This window comes from Daktulosphaira vitifoliae, unplaced genomic scaffold, assembly GCF_025091365.1.
Source record: "Daktulosphaira vitifoliae isolate Bord-2020 unplaced genomic scaffold, ASM2509136v1 Scaffold_1, whole genome shotgun sequence".
NCBI classification, from domain to species: Eukaryota; Metazoa; Arthropoda; class Insecta; order Hemiptera; family Phylloxeridae; genus Daktulosphaira; species Daktulosphaira vitifoliae.
In genome coordinates this window covers 61,437,589-61,459,037 of record NW_026099572.1, presented here as the reverse complement: position 1 = coordinate 61,459,037, position 21,449 = coordinate 61,437,589, and the positions used below count along the sequence as shown (strand labels likewise).

The following is a 21,449-nucleotide window of genomic DNA, read 5'->3' as shown; positions in this document are numbered from 1 at the left end:
GACTAGGCATTAATTATAGATTCAGTTAAAATATTAGTAGTATGGTGAATATTAACAGATGGAGAACTACTGACGAAAAATAATTTGCAAATTTATTAGAAATGGCTGGTTATTTTCATAACTAGAGTTATCATGTGACATCGGAGATGGAATAAAATTAATTGTGCTGGGCTCTTTAATAAAGCCCCAAAATTATTTAGGATTATTAATTAAATTATTCTGTATGTTATCTCAGTAACGTTCATGTCATTGTTTTGAAAAGTATTTACATTAAGCCCGAAGTTCAGAGAAATATAAATAAGTCGTCGGGCTAGGGTTTATTTTATATTGCTTATGAGCTAGACGTTTTCCTTTGTAAGCTTTTGTACATTACTATTAAACCAAGAAGGGAAGTTACATTTTGGTACAATGTATGTAGGTACGTATTTCTCTAAAATAGTATTTACTATGTTATAAAACACTTCCACAATTGTGTTGATATTATCATTGGAAAATACATCATTCCAATTAATATTATTCAAGACCATTGAAATACCCACAAAGTCTGATTTATTAAAATTTTTCCTTATTAATGGTAATCTAGATTGCATTTTTGATCCTTTAAATTCACAATTTATATGAAGCGGAGGGTGTGGTATATATGTTGGAATTAAAGGGCTAGTGCATAAATTAACACTTAATAAATCTAAATTAGAAAAAACTAGGTCTAGTGTATTACCATAGAGATTACATAGGGAATTGTAGTGTGATAAATTGCAAATTGATAATGCATCAAAAACTACATTGACTGTCGCAGGCATGCGGCCACTAACAACTACACCAGTATTGTCATATGAAAAGGTAGTACCTCGAAAATTATAGTCCCCACAAGATTAATCTATATTATCTCCGAAGCGTTCAAAAAGCCATTTAAGTGTATGTACGTGAGTTTCATATACCGATATAGGACTGACTTCTGGAATATAACAATTTTTAAAAAATTTTAATCGAAACAAACACTTTTTCTATTGAATCGTAGGAATTGTTATTAATTCACTCATATATTTTCTGTGTATGCTAATCAGTACACCACCACGATCACATTTACTCGTCAAAACACTTCTATCACATCTGAAAATATTATAATTAAAGATACTTAATTCTGAATCTAACACGTCGTTATTAAACCAAGTTTCGGTAAAAATTATAAAATCATAGTTATTATACGGAACATTACAGGTTAAAAATTTCAGTTTGTTATTTAGACTTATTACATTTTGATAGTATCCAAATAAATTATTACTTTTCTTATAATTAGAAATATTTACATTGTTATGATTTGGTGTAGCTGTAGTTGACACAGCTACTTTCCTCAGTTTTTTTTTCACCAGAGTGGGAGCATCATGGATAAACTTGATAAATCATCCGTTATCGCCCGAGTGTTTCTTCGCATTTAGTTGACGTTTAACTTCATTGTATTGCGTGCGCTGTGTTATCGTCAAGTCCATACCGATAAATATATGTTTAAATGAATTAATTTCGAGTAGTTTCCGTTTAGCTTTTAAAACTGACAACATTTCCGACTTACTTCCGAGTTTAACCATTATAGGACGAAGTTTTACTGAATTTTTTCCAAAACTAGTGGCATGAATAATAGGTATATTTAAATCAATTTTATTAAAAATGAATTCGGCTAATTTTACCGGTGATAACTCACTACTGTTAGGTTCTTCTACAGCGTTAAAAATAAAATATTGTTTGATTTTGTTATACGTTCTTGTATTTCATATCACTAAAGATTTAATATCCGGACTAGTACTGTTATTGCACATTGAAGTGTCTAAAGAATTTACACGTATTCTGAGATTTGAGTTCATTATTTTATTTTCTTAAATTTGAAATATCTAAGGTGAGCTCATCTAATTTTGCCATAATCGAATCAGTCTTGTTCTCATGAATTGATAATTTAGTAGAAATCACGACCAATTTAGATTTTTGAGATTTTAATATTTTTATCACATCTTATAATGGAGGTTCTTTTTTGACAGACTGACTGGATACAGGAGATTTCGCAGTTAAAAATATTATTATTAGGATATATTTAAAAATCAAATTAAGCGTAAGATACTAATGTGTTCACCATACAACGGTCAACTGTTAATAATATTAAAATTTTGTACCCTATGTATAAGTTTCCTAATAATGTTTGGCAGTTTAATGTACATTTTTTTTTTTTTTTGTAAATTAACCTAATTTAATGTATATCTGACCATCGACAGTTTTCTTAATTGCAAAACGAAGTATATTTTCTTTATCATTTGCTTCAATTTTTTAACTGTTAGTACATGGTATTGATTTTTATTTGAAGTTTTTTATGTGTGTGCCCAAATTCAATAATAATCATAACCTACCACCCACTATCTACGTATCATGTTCTATGACCATAATTAAGAATGGCGCCACTGTCAAGGTTATCTTTTACTACTATAATGTACTAACTTAACATTAATATGTGCGGTTTAAATGCCGACAAAGCATGTGAATAATCATTTAAACATCGTGTTTTAAACCCAGGCATGCTATGTAATGTAAATATATTAGTTGAATTATTTTTAGTTTTTTTTGACAGAAAATATAAAATATAAAATTTTTGTTGAAATAAATGGGAACTTTTGAAAAGTAAATATTAATACATGGTTAATAAATGTCTGGTAAATAGTTTTTACTTGGTAGTTGTAAAATTATTTCGGTGACAGCCATCTCTGGAATTTAATGTAAAATTAAGTTATTAATGATCTCATTATATTTATTATTTTTAGCACTATTTTCATGTTTTTTAATAATAGCAAAATGATATAATTTCTTAAATAACTGTTGCTTAAAAAAACGATTTTAGATTTAACTAGTTAAAAAAGTTAATAGTTTAAAAACTTATTTATTTATTGAATTTTAATTTACTATTTGGATGTATATATAATTAGTTTGTTGATTAAATTGATATGTATAATGATTTGAGTATTTAAGTAATGAACACATTGTCGATCTTGTCTTTTTATATAATATATAATCTGTTAATAATATTTGTTATGTTCGAATAAAGTTTATAAATCAATGTAGTGATTGAACGAGTTTATTTCGAAAGAAAAAGTGTTTAATTATGTTTTTGATAAAATGTAATGTAATATGATTACTTATTTTTATCGTATAAATTAACTCTTTACTACTGTCCACAGTGTTTAATTTTAAACATTTATTGAGTTCTTTTAAATATTAATTTTATAAACCTCAGCAAACATGTTCTAGATTCTGTAACTGTATTTATAATTATCATAATAATCTTGTTTCAAGAAACCGTTCATAATGGCAATGTATGTAAAGCTTTTGGCTCGTGGTGACAAACCTAAATTTTGGTGGACATCAAATTTTGGCTGCATTCTATATTTTTTATAGTACTATAGTACAATTTAGATTCTTAACGATATTCTGCTTCCTTGCATTGTATATTTATTTTTGAAAGCGTTTTGAGTACTACTAATTATAAGTTAGCTATTTAATTACGAAATATTTGTTATATAAGACGTATAGTACCTAAAAAATGTTAACTAATATTGTATACTTATTTTAAAAAAATCGACTTGTATAATTAAATTTTGCTTAAATAGTGTTTACGCAAAAAACCTATTTTTTATTTTAAGGTATACGCAAATTTATGAGCCTATACCCTTCAATATAAATAATATATACATATTATTTTTCCTGGTGTAGATTAATATGAAAAATTGTTTTTGGCTATATGTCATATACCACTAACGTATACAGGGTCGGATTAAGAACTATATGACCCCCGGGGCGGTACATTAAGATGGACCTATGAAAAATATCGCTACCAAAAAAAAAAAAAAAATAATGAGTAAAAAAAAAAAACAGAAAAACTCACTAATCATGACTAGGCTAGTGAAATCGGAGATGAACTTTGGGGCGTTAGACCTCCCCTTAATCTGGCCCCAAACTTATTCCCCAAAATATCATTGCGCTTAAGAATGTTGATATAGAATCTGATATCATCACGTTTTAATATAAATTGTAATATAGGCCTTTCAACGTAAAGCGATTTAAATTAGTGACGGTCATATTCGGATATTTTAAATTATCCAATAACTATTCGAATTGTTTTTATGCAACCGAATAGTTATTTTTAGCATAAACTATCAAGCATTAATAAAACTATTTTTGATAGTTTTATTTAACTAATCAAATATATTGGGTAACTATCGAATATTTAAATTTTTTAATAAATTTTGAATGACTTTCGAATAGTTTGATAGTTACTATTCGATATTTCCAATCACTAATTTAATACATTAAATACGTGTCTCTTTAAGTAGTTTTTAATCAATTGCTATTTTTTTGACAAAACGATTGCCTTTTTTGTATTTGACATTTTTTTATCAGTTATATCAGTAATATTACTATTTTAATAAATATATAATAGTAAATTCATAATAACCTCCAAAAAAAAAAAATATATTTATATATAATTAATTTTTATTATATAAAAATAATTAAATCAAATTAAATTAAATTTATTATAATTAACTAAAATCCAATAGCTTGGCAAAAGAATTTAGAGTCTAAAATAACATTTCAATAAAGGTCATATGATTTGTCATGTGTAAGAAATCAAAATTCGTTTTAATTTCTTTTATCTTTATTCTCGGAAACATGTGCCTTAAAAACAACTTTTAGGAAATGTGATCATGCGACGCACATTTAAGGTGGTTTATTTGAAGCCGGCCATCTGTTATTCGAAGGATTGGTTTAAATTATATGTCTAAATGGTTTCAGATGTAAAATATTTTTCTGTTTTTGGCGGGTAATCTCCTATTTGTATTTAAAAACTAATACTATGCGTCATCAATTAATGTTCAATTTAATTAAAAGTCTAAATTATTGTAGTAAATTTCAAATCTGATGTAAATAGTTCATGTTAATATAAAACAGTGATAAAAAGTAATATAACAGTATATTGGATATCCTTCATAGTGATGTTATTATAAAATATGAAGTTTTGTACATTTTAGAAATTCATTTTAAAACTTAATAATTAATTATCTTACTTTACCTTCTAGTTTGTAACGCTATATTTGTGGAGAACATTCTAGATATATATTGAGCCCACTCAAAAAAAGGGGCCCATCGTAAAGATATTGATAGTTGATGATCCGTTTTTTTTTGCTTACTAAAGTTTAATTATATTTAAATACCTAATGTTGTAATTTGTAATGTGCTCATGAATTGACAAATTAGGACCCTCTAAATCGTAAACAATAATTATTTTATGAATAAATATCAAAGGAGACTCACAATTATGTGTCATTTCAAAAATATTATCTAAAGTTGTTTTTTATTAAATTATTAGAATCAATTTGTTTACATTACAATATTACCTTTTTCATAGATAGTTATTGTAATTCTGCTTCTCAAGAAAAATTTTTATGTTAATTTTGTTTCTGTACATTATTGCAATAATCCTTATTTATTAAGATAATTTTACTTAGTTTAGTAACTTGGCTTTCCATATTACGTTTTTTTTTTTTCAAAATACTAAATAGTCTTATATTATTGTTTTGGTGGCATATGGAATAACATGCTAAATTCTAATATTTTTAATTCAATTTTAGCTATCTTATAAACTGTAATAGAAATTTTTTGTCAGCGTATTAAAAATAATAATAATATCTAATAGTGTTCATTAACCAAACATAGAATTTTAATAATAAAATTAGCATTTAAATTGTTTAAGCCACAACAACAACAAATGTTTGTTATTATACTAAAATGAAGTAGTAATTTTAATTCCATTTTCTATTACTTATCGTTAAGTTGTTATTTATTTTATTTAAGGTTTTTTCTTTTTTGTGTTAAGAAGAGAACAGTTTTTTTTGACATCATCACAGATAAATTATTAATTTATAACCTACGCGAATGTTTGATCATTTTTAACGGATAATTGATTATTTAAAACCTAATTCTTAGTATACTGTTATTGAATCTAAATAGAAAATAGCTCATCGCTAAATCATCATTATTGGTTTTCTTTAGTAGTATTCCGGCACTTGCATATTCTCTTCTCAGTCGCCAAATTAATTTTGCACTAAAAGAAAGCATCTAAAACTGTTATTAATACATTCGCGTGCTTATTTCATATTGATAATAGTTTAGTTTAAAACACTCTGTACTCATTTGATTTTCACCTTGCAAGTACTTTTTCTTTATAAATTATTGAAATTTACTGAATAAAAAAACAAATTAATTCTGAATAAGATTTAATATATCAGACAATTTATACTATCATTCTTGTGAGTATGTAAGTTATACGACATACTAGTTGGATGTATTGGTCGAACATTATTTACATGTAATACGGTCTTTGTGAGACACGTAGTGCATAGGTCGAACAAGGGTCATTTCAAGATTCTTAAAGTCTGATAGTTCCTAATGTGATATGGGGGTCCTCTTAGGAACTACATTTTAATTCAAGTCTCGACCGACAGGTAGCGCCGGTCATGTCCGCAAACGACAAAAATAACCCACGTTTTAATCTAGTAACTCTCGCGTAGTTGTGCGTGTACCTCGCGGCCGTTCCTATTGTGTGTCGGATGAGTGTTGTTTTCTTAGTGTTCCGTATATGACGATTAAGTCCTTTGACTCATGTCCTGAAAACTTATTGTAAGTTCACCAAAATACCATTGTTATGAAATTATTCAGCAAACAAGAGTGTCTTTTTGATTGAGAAAATTTATTCTGTTCAGATGTCTATAATCTTTTCGTAACAACATCGTTAAGTAGAATCTTTTAACTGAATTAATTGTTTAAAATATCATATTTTATTGAGTCATAAGTGCGCATCGTGTGAGTGTTTCTCGAGTGGATTTTCTTATTCATCAATCGTGTGTCTTACTACAAGTAAAGAGCAAGGGTGTTTGATTAAAATTAATTACTCTATATCCCGACCTTTTGCTGTGAAGGTTGAGTACATCACTTGAACACTATATTCCGCGTTAGTCTTAATTTACTTTAGTTTGCCTATCAACATGAATATTTACTATGTCTTTTAATATTCTATACAGCAATTCGTGACAAGAAATTAAACGTTTATTTGAGTCGTAAAAAGTGAGCGTATTACGTTTCACCGTGCAAACTAATTTTTTTTTTGTCAAATAAATTGGTGTATTATCAATTCAATTTTTTGTGTCCTGAATGTAAAGTTAATTTGAATAGATTATTTGATTTTTGTGATTTATCTTTTAGGAATTCCAGCGTCATATAATTTCTAATTAATCAATATTCGATTTTTACTTTACTTAATATTAAATTTTACCAGAACTTGAATATTTGTATTGACCAAGCTGCCAAACGAGTTTTTTCGTTAAATTCATTCATGTACTTAATTTTGTTTAAGATTGGTTAACCCGTTAACTCATAACATAAATATTAATCTTAATACAGGCATTGTTTTTATTTTATATTCATATAGATCATATTTTTAAGGTTAACTCGATTAACCTATGGATAACAATATTGGATTGCTGTAAACTTTTTTGTCGTATTTTTCAATGAGCCTGTGAAAGGTGTTGAACCGGTTTTCGCATGACATTTCCATACATACACAAAACGAACTATTAAAAATATATTTAAGTGTATCAATAACATTTAATAAAATTTTGGAATGATGTACATATTAACTATTATGTGTATAAATTCAAAAACGTTTTTACTTAGCTGAAAGTTATTTTTTAAATATATGCCCGAAAGCTTTCAAACTGTTCTCTATCTCTTTCTTTCTATTAATGTTTCATTTGTACATCACCTTCATAATTTCTGTCACGTAGACACATCAACAAGTCTGGTGGATGCTGGTCTAGGAATTTATATTTCATCTTGTTGGCGAGCCGAGGGAAAGTGAGACGTGACGTTGTGGAATAATTGTTGAAGCATATCAACAAAATGTAAAATATTAAAAATTCAATTGTCTGAACACATCGTATATTTGTCGACTTGTTTCAATTAAAGTTTTGAATTTCGTATAAGCTGGTTCTTCCATATTTATTGTGTTCGAAGGAAAATATAAAATGTTTATGTTAAGTCGATGTGTTGTTGTTTGTTTTTTAATCTTGTTATAAACACCATTATTATTATTATCAGCACTAGAAGTTCTTCTTTATTTACTATGAACGTTTAAGTGTCGTTAATATAATTTATGGATGATTTCATATTGTATTTATTAACTAGCGTGTTCTATTGAATTTATCACTTGCTATTAATTACCAATAGATATGCAACTGTCCATTCATAAATTTAGATGTCCATCGATTGAAAGGTTATTGTTATTGGTTATTAATGCCAATAGTATACAAATTTCGATTGTAACATATTTTTACCGTGCTAATTAATCTTAAAATCATGACTAATTTTTCAGATATTAAATTTTAAACATTGATTCCTTTTTAAATTAACTATTTTTTTCTTATAAATTAGAAAGCCTACATTCTTTCAATTACGTTTTTCCTCATCTAGGACATTGAGATATTTGATATGCGTATTGTTCGTTGGTCATTCATATCCCTACTTTCAACATTGAAAAAGTTATCATTGAATACCTACAATTAAATTATTCGTGCAACGATACGTTTTGCGGTACAGCAAATGTAGCCCTGAAGCCAAATAACACTAACTATATAATATCGTTCAAAAGTATACATCTCATCAATTTAAGTAAATGTTTGAGCTTGTGATTAAATTTAAACCACATTCTATTAGCTATCATAATGTTATGTGGGTCATTTGAAATTGTCAACACAGCATTTTATTTTTAAAAATAATAATTAATATTACAACACCTTCCTGCCCTACCCACTACGTATTCAAATAACAAATATTTTTTGATGAATTGTTGTGTACTACTATTATATAGAGGTCATTGTGCACATAGAAAAAGTTGTTAAAATATTTTAATTGTACCTTCCTTTCCAATTAGATATCAATTCATTTTAATCGTAATCTGCACGTCTAAAGATTTGTGTACCACTGATATTTAACGAGTTATATTTATTCAATCCAAAATTATGCGACGATAAAGATTAGATTTCTGTATTTTTTATAGGTATCACAAGAATCGTCCTTGATACATTGGTGGCTAGTAATTTCGGTTGAAGGTTACTTCATTTTAAAAATGAAAATTTAATTTTTATTGTGTTACAACCCTTTATTGATCATTATTTATTTGTGATCTGTAATAGCCAACAGGCAGTCATTAGTTGTCTAATATTGAGATGGTAATATTTCACTGTGCATATTTGTAGCAGTACGTTATAGATTAAGTCGTGTATAGCGCCATCTTTAATACTTTTCAGTTTGATCCGACAACTCAATATGCTGTCTAGTTCACATTCTTTATTATGTAATAGTCACTCCTATAGTTGACGTACTAAAGAAATGTGCGGTTTCAGTCATAGGTAATCTTCTTTAATAATATATTGGCCTAATATTGCAGCAGGGATAATAATTTTCATCTAAAAATTCTCGACTGGAAATTACTTTGATCTCATCCGTGCGGTCATGTGCCGAGAACAACGACTGTAACCCCAGTGCGGTTTATTGTAAATCATATCATAATGATCTCGACGTGTGTTCTTTATACTTCCATCAAAGAAGAAGCTTTTATTATAGTATTGCTTCAGTCTTTTGTGTGCGATCTAATTTTTTTTGTTTTTGGTAATTTATGTACGATATTATGTTTGGCTGACAGCATTATTTTCTATATGTTTGTGTAATGTCATTTATGCACGTAGAAAAATTGTGTACATTTGAGTTTTAGAAATACTGACAGGCTATTCGTACAAGATTTTAACTTGTGAAGACTAGTATAATGATGACAAAAATAGAGAGAGAGACACTGCTGTTTGCTTGGACGAGATCCACGAAAATTGAATATTATATATATATATAAATGTGTGTGTGTACATATATTATTTAACTATATAAAATGTTGGCTTTTACAAATCGCGCAAAGTCTTATATGTACTTATCGCCATGATCCCTTTACAGTTTTTTGTTAGACTTCAACCATCACATTTTACAACCGGCCATGAACTCTTGTTTCCCTCCGTTGGCTACCCTGACTCTTAAAGACAAGCGGCGAAACTCCGCTTATTTGGAGTCTACTATCGCCGGAAATCAACCCACCTCCGGTGGGGGCAAACCTAATGTCATTCAAGACATGGAAATGTTTTATATCAAGCAAATAGCTCATAACCTCAAGGTAAGCCTTAATTTTCCAACATCAATAATCGTAGTTTAATTAAAGTAAGGACGATATCATCCAACTAAGATATATCTTAAATAAACAATCATGTATGTCATTATGATGGTTTATTGTAAATTCAATTTGATATGTAAAAAATCCACTTGAATGAATAAATTTAAAATTGTGTTTGATGTTATTATAAATCCATCGTAGCTGCTCTATTGTTATTTTCAATTATTACAGAATATGTAATCTAATATTATTATTATTATTTAATCAAGTACTTCACTTTTTACGTTTCATTTTAAAAGAAAAATAAATATTTTATTTGACTTCATATCAAATTATTATAAGTAATGTATTTATAAGATAATATTAAATATATTATATTATTAAAAACATCTATTAATTTTTGTACCGTATTATGAAATGCCTTTTGTAATTATTACCTATTGTGTCATCCTATCTAAGTTAATATAGATACACGACCGTAATTAGAAATTTTAGTCTACTGGGACTAAAGTCCTACCATTTTCTTGAAATCTATTTAATGTCGCACAGTCCAAAGTATCCAATGTTGACCAAATAAAGAACATTTTTAGCAAATGAGGTGCTTGCTTTCATTTACAGGCAGAGAACTTCAAGAATTTGCATTTCTTTTTGTGTATACATAAAAATAGACGAAAATTGTTTCATATTACAAAATATTCAGATCGTAAATTTTGTATGTTTAGATTCTTTTTACTTTTTAATGCATGTTTGACATATTTATGTTTTTTTTTTTTACACATTTTTTAGAATAACATTTTTATTAAGACATTTATTAATTAATGTGCATATTTATGTATATTTTAGAGCTTCTCTACTTATTTACTTTCGTTATCACAATAAAATCGACTAATGACGATCCCGGTTCTAATTTATGCATTTAACGAATAACATTATATGTAAAATTCATCCATTTTGTCGCACTCTCAAAATCAAGTTTTACATGTAACACGTTATTTAAAAAAATAAATGGCTGTCAAGTTAATGTCTAATTATGTTTCATTTTAAGTTGTTAAAAGTATATAAATAACTACAACGAAATATTAAGTAAATATTTATAAAATTTACCATGATCTAGAAAAAATAACAGCTAGGGGGATTAGTCTCTCCAAGCCCACCTACATCAATATTTAATAATATTCTGTTGTGTATTTATTATACATTTTTGATTCTCCAATAATTCTTATGTATCAAAAATATTTTAATATAATGCATTTCATATTTAAATTAATTGCACTAACTCATGATAATGTCCTTACTGATAACTAAAATTGTCTAATCTTATATAAATATGCAATCTAACAATTGATAAATATTAATGATTAAAAACTTAAAAATTTGAAATTCTTATAATAGTTTCATTCGTCTATTTTAGTTTCATAGTAAAAAATATTATTTTTATGTAATTAAAATTTTTAAAATCTACTAATTATTATTTTGAAAAATTTTATTAATTTATACACGATGTGTCTTCCTGGAGTTAAATGTATATTTTAAATACTATTATTTGTAAACATTATGGTCGCTAAATGTTTACATAACACTAGTCACTCTAACTAAGTATTATTGCTTCAGATTCGCCAAGTTTTTATTAAAGAAGAAAAAACAAAGCACTTTATTTTGATACTCAATAGAATGTAATAATAGTCTTCTTATTGGCTAATTAGTATAATGCATATTCATTGTAATAAATACATTTTTTTAGTAAGTTATATGTAGAAATAATAAGGTTTAACGAACAAAATTATCGTTTGTTAGTTTGCTATAGTTTCGAGTATTTACGTTTCAAATGTTACTAAGCAACCAGTATATTGTTTTAAAAAAAATTATCTTTCAATAAGAACTTAATACATTTAACGCGAAAAATAATGTAATTAATAAACTTACGTTTGAAAAATAAATTCCTAATTTTTGTTTATGAATTCAATTAAAACCTATATTGTTTAAGTATATGCCGTCACTTTAGTTTAGTTAACATGTGTTTTAAGCTCAATATTTACATAGAAGTATAATTCCGGTTTGATCGTTAAAGTGACAAAATCGATTGAGATTAGTTATTTATTGTTTATACATAATACTTTTTCGTTAATTGACCGCTAAATGCAAATTTCCTGAACTACCGACATAAATGATAATTTAAATATGAGAGAAATTTCGGGGGAAAAACTCATTATTTGGTTTTTGACAAATTAATTTCATTTATTATTTGTTATTTTTATAGTTTTAAAATAGTAATTTTTATAAAGCAATAGCAAAAGAGTCGGTAATTATAAAAGCAAACTACATGACAACCGGTAGTTATTAAGATAATTAATACAAAGTAATCGATATCCATTCGTTCGTGAACAGCTGACACGTTTATTACTTTTCTTTACACTGATCTTACTTTCAATAGTAAAGAGTTAAACATGTGAACCACCCACTATTCACATTGCTGGTAGTAATCTATAACTGTGATTTTTTTCTTTAATGGGGTGGTCAATTTTGGAATAAATTCGCTATGCGTGTCAACATTTGCTCACGACCAATCGTTTACTGGTAAAAAATCAACCGTTATTCGACAAAACCATCATTATTGCTTCTGCATTATAGTATTTATTGTATACTCAACAACGATCACGGGAGTTCACACAGCACATGTATAATCATAACATTATAATATTGTTATCCGTTGCATGTGTTACAATGGCTGTTGTAGTGTTGGCCAAACCGGACAATGCGATGCTGCCAGCTATTTCCAGAGTACTACACCGCGACCGTGGTAAACTCCTCTTATTGTGGCTGCGATTCATCAATGCATTGTACCTTGACAAAAGTATTTTAGCTATAATAGGTGTTAGGTAAATGAAATGATTTTTTAAGGTTTTATTTTAAATAGCTAGCTGATACTGTTACCAGAAGGGAAAAAAATACTTGCATAATCACTCGTGATTGTACTTGTATGTTACATTAGATGGTGACTGTGAAACTATATAATAAAAAAATGAAGTGTCCTTTGCCGTTGTTGTATTTAACTTATGAAAATTCATTTAATATATGAATTTATTGTTATACCTTATTATGGTATAGTTTAATAACTTACTGGATTTGTACGGTGTAATGTTTTACGGTTAAGTTTTAATCGATTCTACATTTCACTTATAATCAAAACATTTTTCACGATATTGTATAAAAAAAAAAAACATTTTCAAACATTTAGCGTTTATGGTATTGTGTAAGAGTTTAAGCATTATAATATGATACATATACTGCAATTAATACATAATTTGATAGTATATGATAACTATTTTTGAAATTATATACTAAATTCTAAAATCTGTAATATAATCGGGAAACAGCCTACAGTTTTTAATGATATTATTGAATTGAATAGGAATGTAGGTTGATTATCTAATAAACCTTGGTATAAGTAAAATATAATTCATATTAAATCATTACTTTTTTTATGTTAATACTATTTAAGAGAAAAGTTAGGAGACTTTAAAATTAATAATAATAATTATCTATCATCTTTGATAGCTTACCATTTTTGATTCAGCATGCAAAACATTATAATACTATATAGTGTAATATATGTTCTGGAGTGTTTATTTATCATTGGAAGTTTAAGTAAAATTGTACAAAATTAATATTGCGATAAAATTTGATAATGGTGAATTTTTTGGAGCGCGTTAAATACATACTCTCTTTTTCTCTCTCTAAAAGTTGAATATTTGTTCTCAAAATTAATAATATTCCAATTCATTAGTATCCTTTAACCAGTACCGGTATTTCTTTTTAATACTTTCTATTCCAGTAGTATTCAGTTATAATTACAAAGTGTTTTCGTTCAATTATCATTATTCATCTTTATTTCGTTTAATCGGTGTAATGTGCTCGGACAAAACATTAGTCATATTATATTAAATATAATAATTGATATATTTATATCTTTCATTATATTAGTCATATTATTCTGAACGTCTCTTTGCTCAGAATCGTTGTACAATCGCCAAAATATGAGTCTCACTTTTAGAAAAAATTTCGGTCTTACAAAAGTTGATGTTGAATATTCTACTAATTCGATTTTATTGTAAAGGAACGTTTGTGACAATTTTCTGTCCTTCTTAAGTTATAAATCACTTTTTATTCGTATTCAAGAGTGTATTAATCAAAATCAGTGATCATAGCCAAACCTGTCGTAAGTCAAGTGGCATATTGCCCAGTCACTAAGAAATGTTAGTAGATACTCCGGAAAAATGGCAACGCACAGAAATTGATAGCAGTAGACAAATGAAAGAAGAATCTTAAACATAATTGTCGCGTCTACGAGCAAAATATGCTGAGAATCTGTTTTGCCTATTAATAGATAAGAATGTGCGTGGTTTACCTTTAAATGTTATTTAACGACAATCGGCATCTTTAGTTGATGAAGTCTGTTTGCAATGCAGTATACGTGGTTAGATTAAAATATATATATGAAATCCCAGGTATAAAATTTAAGTTGCTACACAGAAATTTATTATGAGTTGCAGTCACAGAGACACCGGCAAGTATTTTCACCCATGTTTTCGCATGGTTATTGCGTAATATTGATTGAAAAGTGATATTTTTTATAAAAAGTAAAAGAAAAATTATTAAAAAGTTAAATACAAGTTTTTAACACAGCATTACAACTTTATTGCAGTTGTAATGCTGTTTGGAAAATCACATTTCATTCAAAAACCGGATTATATTTAATTAGTTTCTGGTAACAAAAGACACTTGTTTAAGATTTAAACGTCTTGCAATTTTATAATTATTTAATATTTAATCTTATATATTTTTAATGTATTATGTAAACAGTATGTTAAATTTTTTAATAATCTAATCCATTCATAGCGTAACATATTAGTTATTGTGATATTTATCAATGAAGTAATCAAATTCAATGAATATGAAAGAAAAAATACATAAATTTATAAATATTTGTTTGCACTTATTATTAATAATTAATAGTAACTTATTGTGTGTCAAGATAAATGATTTACTATTGAGTATTAATGTATTAATCATGTTTAGTTTTCAGAGCTGATAATATTGTTCTTCATAAATGTATACGTGCGAGTCATATCTCAAAATATATTTCTCTAATGTCGTCACTTTTTATTTGGTTATTGATTCACTATTATTTAATTATTGATGATCTATTTAAAAATATTTAGCTTATACCTAAAAGAAAACTAGTTATCGAGTAATCATTTAGTTACATTTCTGAATTTATTTATTGAAACAAATTTAGGTAAATATATTAACTTGAGTAAATAAGTATTTAAAATACTTTAAGTTAAGTTTACAGGGAAATAACTAGATATTGTTATAATAAGATTATTGATTTCCATTTTTTGACGTCTCCAGTAACTTCTAAAGAAAGTAAAATGAGGATTAATCTGCCCATTTTTATGGAATAAACCGTTAAATATCTATATAATATTTATACAGAAAGTAGTATAAGTACTTGTATGTTTTTTATTTATATTTATTCGAGTGCCATATTTACTAGAGTTTGTAATTCGGAACCTCATGGACATAAAATCATATGTTAGTGAAGAGATGTATCTCCCACTACTCTATGTTTTAAGTGCTATCGGGACTCCATATAAAATTACTAAATACGCTATTGATTAAATTGTTGTAAATATATTTAAGTGGTATTTGTTGTTATAGTCAATAAATTCAAATTATTTTAATATGTATTTGTATTGATAATTATTATTAAATTTGAATAACTTAATTCTGTTAATATTTAACGTGCCTTAAAAATAAAAATCTTGGAGTTTAATTAATTTATCTAAATGATTTAAATGCAAACTGATGTTAGCATATTATTTCTTAACAAATTTTTTAACATAGTGCATTGGGGTTTATACGTGTTTTGTATTTTATGATCTCAGTGTTTGCATAAAAGAATGAATACCCTTATGTTCATATAGAACATGAGACACGTGCCTTTCCGGCTTCCACAGAGAGGGGAATCTTGATAAAGACTCGTTATAAGTATTGGTACAGTATGTGCTTCCATTTCCTGTAATAATTTGACAACCAGGTTTAAGACACGTAGCATCACCCCAGGAAATGTCATCTTTTTTCGAAGTAAATAATCTTTACAACACTATGATAAGTTCAGATAGAGTAACCACCCCCTCTTTAAAATTTTTGTCATGCAATTATTGTTTTCTTAACATCATCATTCTATATTGCGATAGGTAAAGTTGTAAATAGAATCGTGCTTTTATTTTGATTATATATTGATAAAATAAAATAAAAAATACATTAGTTTTACTAGTCTAGTTTTGATCGAAAACTGATTATCAGTTTTTTATTCTCGTAGTTTTCTAATTGTGTTTATATTATCGACAATTTATTATTATCAATCATTTTTTGTTTTCACTTTCAAAAATCAATCTGCTTATACTTTTAAACTGTTACTTTACATCCTAAAATTATATTGTTAAACTGTTACTTTACATCCCAAATTATATTGTTAAACTGTTGTTTTGTTTGATGGTTAAATCGCTTTTTTATGATACGTAATAGTTAGTAGTATTAGTTTTATCGTTAAATGAGGAGTAAAATATNTCACTTTCAAAAATCAATCTGCTTATACTTTTAAACTGTTACTTTACATCCCAAATTATATTGTTAAACTGTTATTTTGTTTGATGGTTAAATCGCTTTTTTATGATACGTAATAGTTAGTAGTATTAGTTTTATCGTTAAATGAGGAGTAAAATATATTAGCAAAATAACACGTACGACCATAATGAATAGGGTTGTAAAATTATTAAGTAGGTATTAAGATAAATTAAATTTTTGCAAAATACCGAGTACGTGCCTTTTTAATATTTGGTCTCGTAGAACTTGACTCTTTGATTACAGAAATGGGATTATATGTTGTTACTCATGACATAAAATTTAAATAATTTTTAAACTCGTGATGCTATAAACCAGTCTAGGTAAAGCGTTTTTAAGATTCGCTCTACTATTGAAATGTTTTATCCGCCCTTTTTTGAGGTTTCACCCACCAGGTGTTAGCGTATTGCCGTCACATTATTATGCTGAAGTTTTTTTAAATACTGGTACGATTTCAAAAATTTCTTTACATTAAAAGTTCTTTAAAAGTCTTTACAGCAGTGGCGGCTTGTGGCTTGAACGACGGTACGATCGCACCTCCTACTAAAATTAATTAAAAGAAGTAAATCAATTGTATGTTCTTAATTCTACATTTTTATTAAAAATGCAAATTTTCAAATAGTAAAATAGTTATAATACATTTGGCGTGTGCGAACATTAAAGTCGTTTCCCTCAGTATATGCGTTACGCATGCGCACACGAGCAATGTTTGGACGACCGGCAGCGTCGTCCATACGGTAAAATATCAGTATATTACTATATTGGTAATTTATTTTAATAATTAACTACGTGTACGCTCGTCTTTATTGGTTGCTATAATAGTATAGTCGCTATTATTATTATTATTATTTTCATTTCTATTTTCTACTGTGACCTTTAAAATAACTATACGTGTATTGTGTTTTATTTTATTATATTTAATATGACATTTTTTTGTACCTATGACTAGCGGTATTATATTTAAAGTCGCACCGCCACCACCAGAACCCACGAGTCGCCACTGCATTATAGTATATCATAATTTTTGTTTTTCAGGATTTCGAGCTGGAGCAAAAAATGGAATTCGAAATGAAAATGCGTGAAGGGACAACTCGGTTGCTGGCTGCCTGTAAACATCAAACGCAATCGTTGCAAGCCGCCAAGAGTCTATTGACTTCTAACGAGCGAATGACTGCCTACATAGCAGAATTGCATAGAAAGAGTCGAGAGCCACCGCAGTAAGACTTGAACTGTATTATATTGTTACTTTAGGAAATTATTACAAATCTATCCAATTATCAAAATTAATTGAATACATTTGTTTTAAATTTATTCTTATAGAATTGGATGGAACGGAGGCAAAGCAAGGGTGTCTCTTTCTGATTTAAGATTACCTCTCATGTGGCGTGACACAGACCATTTCAAAAATAAAGGAGACTATAGACGATTTGCAGTGTTCTGCTTGGCTAGAATAGGAACACAGGTCTACGATACTGGGCTCCAGTTTCCGGTGGATAGATCCATGACTGATGTAACGTTTAATGACACTCTTATGTTGTGAGTAGTTAGTAATTAAACCATAAAAATTAATCATACAATATTTACGGGATTTTATGGTTTACAGTGAAAATGTTGGACCAGACTTTAAACTCGACTTAGAAGTGTATGCACATGTATTGCGTGATGACCTCTCAATAGCGACTACTTCTAGAAAAATAAAAAATACTTTACATAGCTCTATTAGCCGCACCGTGGGGAAAAAATTAGCTGCCACTTTACGAGACGAATTAAATAGTGGTAAAATGTGAGTATTTTTAAAAAATTATTTGTAAAGAAAATATTATTATTGTAAGGGAATACTGGGATAGATAATATGTAATTTTAGATACGTTTTTGGATAGTATTACTGGTGAAATATTATGTGTAAATTGATGTTTCAATATTATTTTTTATTAAAAGTCTTAACCTTTTTATGTTTCAACGAAAATTACAAAGTATTAGTTTGTGATTAATTATTGGTTTAAATAACTCGTATATTCATTATAAGACCTATTTTCATACAGTAGCTTTATTCGATGTGTGAATATAATTTTTCATTCGAAGAACACATAAATAAAAATTGTATCACCATTTTATTTTTTTTAATTTTTTTTTGAATAATCATATTCTATTTATATTTTTCCAATTATACATTTAATAAATATAACTTTATACCATTTTTTTAAACAATTATAATATTATAAATGTTATTATTGTAGTGGGCCAAGTTTTGAGCTGATGGCATCTGCAAAATTAACTCTGGACGAAGTTGATGATAGGGTTCATACACATGATATGAAAATAGAAAGCATTCGTAAGTAAATTATTTTACTTTTATATGATCAAAAATTATATATTAGTATATTTTTTGATTATTTTATATAGAAAATCGTAGTCATCAATTACCTTTATTTGGACATTTTTGTTGTCGCTTGGCTGCTCAACCTCAATGTGTGTCATCTCCAGTATATTCCGGCTATGTCAAGTCACGGGATGTTTCATCTCTTCTATGGGCACGTCTTCAAAGATTTGAACTATCATTATGGTTATCTGCTAATGAAGCTGACTGCCAACCACCTCAGAATTCCTATAGAGTAGATAAAGTAATATACTTAATTAAAATTTATTATTTATAATTACAAATTATAATTTATTTTACTAAATATTTTTATGTACATTTTTCTTAGCATACAGTTATTAGAGCATTAAAGTCGAATAATGAAATAGAAATTTCAAATCAAGTAGAAAAAAAAACTATTTCTTTTATATTTAGAGCGAATAATGGCGAAGATAAAGGAAACTGGCTTAAACATCTTGTACAACATTCAAAAGAATATTATAAGTAAATTACTAACTTTTTTTAAATTTTTAGGTGGTAATTTTATGTAATTTATTTTTAGATGGAAAAAAGCTGCTGAAAATATTATGGAGGTACAGCTGTTAGAAAATAATAGACACTCATTTGTTAAACCTGAGCGACAAGGATCTCTTTATGATGAAACACCGTTACTTGGTAAATCCTGTTAAATTAAACAATATGTTACATTTCTCATAATTTCAAATGATTAAATATTATACAGGTTGATTCTTTTAACGCTAGGCACTGAATTTTTTTTTATTGTTAGTTACATTTGTATTTTCATTTATCTGTTGTAAAATAATTTTTGAGTCCATCTCTTATATCTTATAGGGAGAGGTGTCAACTTTATAATTTTAATGGCAACATACCTATTACACTAGCTTATAAAATAGAAATTTGTTTAATTAAGAAAATGTCTGGTCGATAACAACTTTTGAACCAGTAATTTAGAAGTTATTCTCATTTTCATACATGGGCGTGAGAAAGACTACAACTAGGAAATGACTAGTGAAAAAATAACATCACCTACTCCTCATCTCCAGTCATTATATTAAATTATTAATAATTTCGAAATACTTGTCCAAAAGTTGTTATTGATCAGTCATTTGAAAATACATGTATAACTAACAAAAAAAAAAAAAAAAAAATTAATTTTTTAAGAGAANAAAAAAATTAATATTTTAAGAGAAATTGAGAGGCTAGCATTAAAAGAATCTCTTAAGTAAATAAACCTAATACTTGGAATATAGAAGACTAAAAAATTTGTACTTTTATACTTCATCAAAATAAAAATATAAATAAGTCATTGATGAGATATATTTATGTTATAAAATATATAGAGAAAAAATAAATTAAATCTTTATAATTGCATGAAAAAAAGTCAGATAATGATTTTAACCAGTACTTTTCTAATAATGTGAAAGATTCTTGACAAATATTGTTTATTTTTACATATCTTATTTGTTTTTATCAGAAATGTATTTTTTATTTTATTTTAAGAAACAATTGATAAAGATAATCATAGACCTACTGTGTTGGATATATTTTCCAATCAAGAACAAAATTCAACAACGAGTCTTACTTCATATTCATCTACTGGTTCTCGTGAGTTACGTTCTAATTCATCATCATCATCATCTATTGTAAGCAGTAGTAGTAACCAAAAATCAAGATCTCATTGGCCTTTTTCAAAAAAAACATAATTACATTTAAATGTACATCGATGAAGTACACAGTTAATAATGTACTATTTTATTGTATTATTCCTTATTATAAGTCTTATATTGTACCTGTTGAAATAATTAAATGAAAGTATACTTTTTTTTCATTTATTTACTAATTTTTGGAATATTTCCTATAATTATTGTTATTATAACTTGAAATTCAATACTTAGCCTTCTCTGTAAAATTTCTGTAAAAAGACTTGACAGCAATTGAAAAGCTAAAAAAATAATTATTGAACACTAGTAATTTTTAATTATGTATATATATAATTTTTTTTTTTTAATTTATTCACAGTAGTTTTGATACATTTTTGTCATATTAAAACTTTTACTTCTGTTAAATTGATATTTAATTTTCTGTGTT

At 27.1% G+C, this 21,449-nt stretch overlaps 1 protein-coding gene across 5 annotated transcripts in view; it reads left to right on the top strand.

The window, feature by feature from the left end:
- LOC126895540 (rhotekin-like) overlaps window positions 1-21,090 on the top strand; it is a 32,590-nt gene extending 11,500 nt beyond the window's left edge. For 2 of the 5 annotated variants that reach the window (XM_050667517.1, XM_050667518.1), the window contains exons 2-9: window positions 18,020-18,201; window positions 18,305-18,520; window positions 18,588-18,767; window positions 19,222-19,316; window positions 19,388-19,605; window positions 19,690-19,844; window positions 19,903-20,015; window positions 20,862-21,090. In XM_050667517.1, the coding sequence (XP_050523474.1) occupies window positions 18,020-18,201; window positions 18,305-18,520; window positions 18,588-18,767; window positions 19,222-19,316; window positions 19,388-19,605; window positions 19,690-19,844; window positions 19,903-20,015; window positions 20,862-21,064 (1,362 nt within the window). In that variant the 3' untranslated portion in view covers window positions 21,065-21,090. Of the gene's footprint in view, window positions 1-1,459; window positions 1,637-6,546; window positions 6,709-10,086; window positions 10,301-18,019; window positions 18,202-18,304; window positions 18,521-18,587; window positions 18,768-19,221; window positions 19,317-19,387; window positions 19,606-19,689; window positions 19,845-19,902; window positions 20,016-20,861 lie in introns of those variants that run through there. The other 3 variants (XM_050667516.1, XM_050667515.1, XM_050667519.1) reach the window with 3 other exon arrangements.
- The last annotated feature ends 359 nt before the right edge of the window (window positions 21,091-21,449 follow it).